The 7,461-nt window shown below is 33.0% G+C and overlaps 1 protein-coding gene across 1 annotated transcript; it reads right to left on the reverse strand.

Moving 5' to 3' along the window:
• Positions 1 to 47: 47 nt before the first annotated feature.
• On the reverse strand, positions 48 to 6,281 carry grtp1b (growth hormone regulated TBC protein 1b). The gene is given in 8 exon segments (NM_001017810.1): positions 48 to 665; positions 946 to 1,131; positions 1,283 to 1,455; positions 3,794 to 3,890; positions 4,122 to 4,246; positions 4,319 to 4,480; positions 5,448 to 5,596; positions 6,205 to 6,281. Coding segments are annotated over 8 exon segments (1,050 nt in total). The 5' UTR covers positions 6,270 to 6,281; the 3' UTR covers positions 48 to 572.
• Positions 6,282 to 7,461: the final 1,180 nt, after the last annotated feature.

Consider the following 7,461-nt stretch of genomic DNA (forward strand, 5'->3'; position numbering starts at 1 on the left):
TATGGATACTATGCTATTAAATATATAAAAAATATAGAATTGAAAGATTAAAGTCACAATAATTTTTTTTATTTTTTATTTTTCAGTGTCAGAATTGGCCTTCCATAGATATCAGCTTATTATCTGTAACATATGAATAAAATAGAACAGCAAAAATTATTTATTGTGCTTAAAATTCCTCTCAAAATATCTTTGAGATATATATTTTTTTTTCCAAAATACCGGCATAAAGATTTTGAAACATTTGTTTTTGCCAAAAATAAGACATTTCTGAAATATCCAAAGAAATAACTGCTGAAAATTCACCTTTTTAAAATAGAATATAAACTGTTTTAGATAATGTAATAATAATCTTGTTAGTTATACAATTCTTAGTGAGCATTAGACTTCATTCAAAAGATAAAAAAATAAGTCTTACCATCCCCAAACTTTTCACTGGTAGCATATTTTTAAAGGATTCATGTAAAGCATTACCAGGCAATTACTTTTTGTCCAGATATAACAGAATAACAGACTCCTATCTTGCGTGTAGTTAGAACCGTCTATGTTCACCATTCAGTTGCGAAGGACTGTTATTGGCTCTCAGAAGTAATGTTATTTCTACACATCTTCCTGAGTTTAGTGATTGTTGCTGTAGAGAGACCTCCTGGCTCCATAAAGATTTTCTGAAGACATATAAACATCCTTTAGAACACAGGTCTCAAACTCAATTCCTGGAGGGCCGTAGCTCTGCACAGTTTTTACTCAATCCCTGTCAAACACGGCTGATCCAAATAGTCGAGGTGCTCAAAAGAGTCATGAACACCTTCATTAGTTTGATCAGCTGTGTTTGATAGGGTTGGAGCAAAACTGTGCAGAGCTGCGGCCCTCCAGGAATTGAGGTTGAGACCTATGCTTTAGAACAACACCAGCTCTGTAAATATTACTTAAATCAACAGAATGTACCTGCATGAATGAGTGGCAGTCCTCTACATACTCTCCACGTGTGATCTGTTTAAAGCCTTCGCAGATTTCTGGGAGACTCTTTGCCTGTGAGATGAGGTTCTGATTGTGTCGAATTAGAGTCAAAGCCACACGGAACAGAATCTTGGATCCCTCATAGAAAAGACAGTCCCATATTCTTAGCACCGTCTGAGAAAATCACAATGGCAATCATAATTTTAAACATCAGTATCATAATACAATATTTTCAGAAAGATTGAAAGTTGTTTCATGACTGCTGATTTCTTAAAAGTTTATCACTGATCCATTTTTTTACAACGAACAGCCTTTGTCTTCATACCTCTACAGGAAGGACGTCAACATATAGGCAGATGAACCAGCGTGAGACCACCAGGGTCCACATTACGTCATGCTGATTCATGGTCTGCCAAACAGCAGGAACCTTGCTTTTGACAAGCTCACCAAGCACTTCTTGATCCACTTTAAGCCCCAACATTGTTTGTGTGTAATAATCTAAATGAAACAACACGTATAATAAAATAATTAATACAGAAGTTACACTTTAAAAAATTATTTGACAAACAATCATGACAACAAATCATACCTTTATGTTACTTTAACTTAATTTAACTAAATGTCAACTAATTTAAACAAATTAATCAGTTTGATATAAGTTGAGGCGGCATAAATATATTACAGTCCAAGATATTTTTGAGTTTTTACGAGTTACAAAATTGCATATTTAGATGTCCTTGTCCAGTTTCCTCCACAGTCCAGACATGCGGTACAAGTGAATTGGATAAACAAGATTGGCCATAGTGTAAAAAAAAATAAAAAATGAGCATATGTTAATATTACCCATTATAAAAGTATTAAAAGTATCATTAAAAAAAAAAAGAATAATCTATTTTCAGTAGTGTAAAGTAACACATTACAAGTACTCAAATTACTGTAATTGAGTAGTGTTTCTCAGGAATAGTAATTTACCAAGTAGTTTTAAAAATGTGTACTTTTCTTTGAGCACATTTTTAGGCTGTTCAGTGATTTTTACTCCACTACTTTCCTTCAACCTTCAGTTACTACTTTATTTTTTCTTGTCTATAGGGATCAGAAAAATCAGTCTTGTGATCCTTGTCCAATCAAATCGCACATAAAAGTAAAGAGGTACAGTAAATCACACCATAATGAACTACCACAAGATATGGGCGATTTATAATTGCAGCAAAAGCATTAAGCGAGTCCAAGAAGATGTCCAAAATCATGTCACTGATGAGAAGATGACAGATGTTTACTGTATTACCGAAATGGCCTTAAATACCCAGTGGGCACAGGACATCAACATGACGTCAGATTGACATTCCACCCCATTGTCATGGGGAGGTTTCATTTTGTTTGGAAATGAAAATCGGGTTGACATCAGAACCCCAAGTCCGGTCAACACCAACGTCCATCCTAAAATCAACCAAATATCAACGTCTAATGATGTTACAGTTTGACATTGTGTGGACGTTACCACTATGACGTCTATCAGATGTTGGATTTTGGTTGCCAAACCTGACAAATGAATGTCAGTATTTGACGTCAATATGACATTGATTTAAGATGTTGGCTCAACTTTGGATTTTGATACATTTTTAACACAACCTAAAATCAACCTAATATCAATATCATTTGACGCCGTTAATGGAGATCAAAATAACATGGTCCTTAGACGCTGGCTAGACATTGAATTTTGGTTACCTGACATCACAGCCTAAATTTAATCTAATATTAACATCTAATGATGTGTGCCTGCAGGGCAATAACTAAATGCACTATGGAATGTTACGTTTACACACATCAACAAATTGCATGTAAATGCATCAGCTTTCAACAGCATAATGCTCACTGCTTACTACTCTTGAGTACTTTTGAAAGGTCTCATACTTTAAGTAATATTTACAAAAAATACTTTTACTCACACTACATTTTAGGCAAGTAATGGTACTTTAACTTAAGTATGATTTTTCAGTCCTCATTCACATCGTTTTTGATAATCATAGCCTAAACCAATGCCCAAAAAGCTATATAGCTATTGGTTAACATTTTTCTCTGCCCACAGGATTCAGGTGATGTCATCCGAAATAATGTTGCTTTAATGGTGGAACAAATATGATTAATGTAGTGATAAATCTGTGTTTTATATTTTCTGAATAAGTACTGGTTACAATATGCATCAATATATGAAGTGTTCAGATGCAAAAACCTCAATGCAAAGTGCCATCTGGAATTTTCTTCTACAATGAGCATTCTTCTTATGTTTATGTTCAGTTATTTCATGTTAAAAGTGATAAAAAATAACCTTTTCTTTGCCATGAAAGTGAAATTACAGAATCAAGACACAGGAGCCTAAGAGAAATGCAAAATTTAAAAGAAAATTTAAGATGACATTTGGAGGTTTTTGCATCTGAACTCTTCATATATATAATAGATGCCTCATTATCAGCTGTTTACAAACGCAACACTATGGACCACTACGTGTAAAGATTCTGCTGTATTTGAGTGTACCATAGTTATACACATGCATGTATATCAATATCTGCAAAAGATTTCACCAGATGATTTTGCTAAATTGACAATAAAATAAGATAAAAGTTACCATGATGTTAAAATCATGTAGTATTGATGTAATACATTTTAAAAATCAGGAGCCAAAACATTCTCTCTTGTAAAAGATTATCACATTTCTTGTGGGAATTTACATAGTTTTTAGAACGGAGTCTGAGGCATCTCGGAAAACCTATTGATTTTTGTGGCATCTATGCTCATATGTCTATGATAGTATATACAATAGCAGTTAAAATTGACCGACCTGGTAAGATCCTGCCGATTAAAGCATCCATTAACCAAAATGACTTCTCTTCATCTTTGGTAATGATGAGGAGGTAACCAGCAATAAAGTTCATTCCCTAAAAAGGCAACAAGGGATACATTTCAGTACCTGATTTGACTGCAGACAAGAACAACAGGTTCTGTCATAATATTGACAGGGTAAACAATGTAAAATTACAGCCATGTTTTGCTTCCTCACACAGCATACTTGACTATTCAGCAGTATCTTTACACAACAATAGGTTTAGATTCTCATCTGCAATAGGAAGTTCAATACATCCTGGGTTCAGGTGTTACTTCAGTAGTACCTGACAGTAACCAACATCCTTATTGTGGTGTCCGTAAGCCAGAAGTACATTAAACAAGGCTTTCTGTAAACATGACTGGGAGGAGTGACGAAACTGAATGTTGTCAGGAAAGGTTCTGTGCATATCTGAAGAGGAAACAAAGTTTAGATTAAAAAAAACAGTTCAGAAATGGTTTAATGGGTAGACAAATGACTTACCAGCATGTATGACCTCTTCTATTTTAGGGTCGTGCTGCTCTGTCTTTAATAGAGCCTGATAGTAGCCAGGATTCCTCTCCAACTGGTCTTGGGCTCCACTGAATGCCATCCAGATTTCGGTGCGATGTTCACATGGAATCCCTTTCCTCACATATCGCTTCACTGCAAGCCAAAATGACAACTTTCTTTCATCAATTTTCTTTTTGGCTTGGTCTCTTTATTAATCTGGGGTCACCACAGTGGAATGAACCACCAACTTATCCAGCATATGTTTTACACAGCAGATGCCCTTCCAGCTACAACCCATCAATGGGAAAAATCCATACACGCTCCTTCACACACACACACACACACACACACACACACACACACACACACACACACACACACACACTACACACAATTTAGCTTACCCAATTCACCTATACCGCATGTCTTTGGACTTGTGGGGGAAACCGGAGCACCCGGAGGAAACCCACGCCAACACGGGGAGAACATGCAAACTCCACACAGAAACGCCAACTGACCCAGCCGAGGCTCGAACCAGTGACCTTCTTACTGTGAGGTGATTGTGCTACGCACTGCCACCGTGCTGCCCAAAAATGACAACTTTACGAAAGTAAAACAGTATTTGTCATCCCATGGCCCAGCTAAGTGAATAAAATAAATAACTAAAATTACTAATTCAACATTCGATTGTCAGACTAGCGCCTGAAATTGTTCTTGCATAACAGCATGATAAATTCTCCTTACAAAGAGACAAAAACTAATAAAAAAACAGGACACCAACACACCCCGATGTACAAATCACTTCTTAAATATTACTTTAATAAAACTTCGGACTCTAAATCAACGGTTAGACTTTAATAGTAAAAATGCATGATTCAAGACATGACATGGGTTTGGAATTATGTGCCTTGTGAGGTTCCTGTAATATTAACAGTCATATAATTTCTCAAGAGGCTTTCCTACTATCTAACAGATTTTAGACTGGACAGACTCATACACTATTCAGAATTACAATACTGCAAAACACTCATAGGTACAGACATAAAAAAAATGTTCAAGAATCTTTTTCGATGCTCCATAAGATCTAAGTTGACACAAAAATTATATTAAATTCACCCACCTTTCAGATTCTTCTCCATTTTTCCAGTGCCCTGCAAAAGCTTTGACCACTTTTTGGACCTTCTAGTGACAACAGCTAAATAGTCAGACATCAGCTCCTCATAGGATTCGTAGTTGAAATCGGATTTCTCAAATCCATATTGGTCAACCCTGCAGAGACATTTTATATGTGATGACTTTATATGTTTGTTAGTATGTGTGGAACACTGTAAAATAGTTTTTTTAAATAAAACTATTGGTTAAGATTCCCTTTTAGACATTTTTGAAACTGCGTGTCAGCTGTTTCTGCTTACACTTAACAAAAGGCTTTTGCTGCTTGTTTAAACTGTTTATTTAAAGTGAGTTGAATCAACACAGTTCTTGAGTTTGTTTTGGGGACAACTTAATTGTTTTATGTTCAGTTTACTAAAATTGGTAAAAACAATAAAGTTAACTTGAAGGAATTGTGTGGCTTTTTCCCAGTGTAGTGTTAAACTGTTACTATTAGAATAAGTTGTACATTAAGGCTATACAAACTTTGTCTGCTAATGCTAGAAAGATAACAATCACCTAATTAAAATACGAACTAAAATACGACCGATTTATAATTATTTTCTTTAATTGACGTTTTTTTCTGAAATGTCTTTTTGCTCTTTTAACTACGCAAACATCACCTGACCTACAGGTGTTTTACTATATACGTTACCCGTTACAAAGCAAATAGTTATTTTTGGCAGCTAATATCACTTCTTCATATAAATATAAAGTTAAATCCATACCTCTGACAGTCGCTGTTGTCTGAAGTAGCAGGACATTCCGTGCTTTGTTCAGAGTGACTCTCCATGTAGAGTTAGATATGCGTCTCTTCCAACGGACAGTATCTGAGTAGCTGTTTTGTGTAAACTCCTCCCACACCTGTCATGTGCACCGGACAGGTTATGCATTTTACCCGAGCAACAGTAGGCTATAGGCGTAAGCAAATACATATTCTGTCCCTCATATCTAAGAAATATGTCTTGAATGATAAAATTGCTACCTAGGTTTTAAATAATCAAATAAATAAATCCACAAATTCCTGCATAAAAAATATAATAAATAAATAAGTAAATAAATCCATAAATTTCTGCATAAATAAAACAATGAATAAATATGCAAATAAATAAATAAATAAATACATCCATAAATTCATGCATACATAAAACAGATAATAAATAAATATGCAAAAAAATTATTAAATACATCCATAAATTCCTGAATAAATAAAACAATTAATAAATAAACATGTATAATACAAATTCCTAAAATAAATAAATGTTATTCCCCCAACATCCTTGTAAATTTATTTAATTATTAATCTGCCAGAACTATTAATTATTTCTGTATTTACCTTTGCAAGAATTTGTAGATTTGTATTTATTTATTTATTGTTTGCATATTTATTTATTTATTGTTTTATTCATGCAGGAATTTGCGTATTTATTTATTTATTTATTTATTTATTTATCATTTATGTATTGTTTTTGCTGGTTTCGTCCTCCATAGACCGTAATATAATATAATATAATATAATATAATATAATATAATATAATATAATATAATATAATATAATATAATATAATATAATATAATATAATATAGGCAGTTCATTCCACTGTGGCGACCCCAGATTAACAAAGGAGACTAAGCCGAAAAGAAAATGAATGATATAATAAAATAAAATATGATAAAATATAATATAATATAATATAATATAATATAATATAATATAATATAATATAATATAATATAATAAATATAATATAATATATAATAATAAAATATAATATAATATAATATAATATAATATAATATAATATAATATAATATTGTTAATATGCTTTTAGGATATAGCCAAACATTTTTGATTAAACGTATATTGCTGTGAAAAAAACATGTAAATAACTCAAACAAAACACCTGAAGCAATATAACAAATGTGGTTCTGCTTTATAAAATGAATATTTTGTCAAAGTAGTCCATCCATATTTATATATAAT

The sequence above is a fragment of the Danio rerio genome, chromosome 9, assembly GCF_052040795.2.
Source record: "Danio rerio strain M-AB ecotype USA chromosome 9, GRCz13ab, whole genome shotgun sequence".
Classification (NCBI taxonomy): domain Eukaryota; kingdom Metazoa; phylum Chordata; class Actinopteri; order Cypriniformes; family Danionidae; genus Danio; species Danio rerio.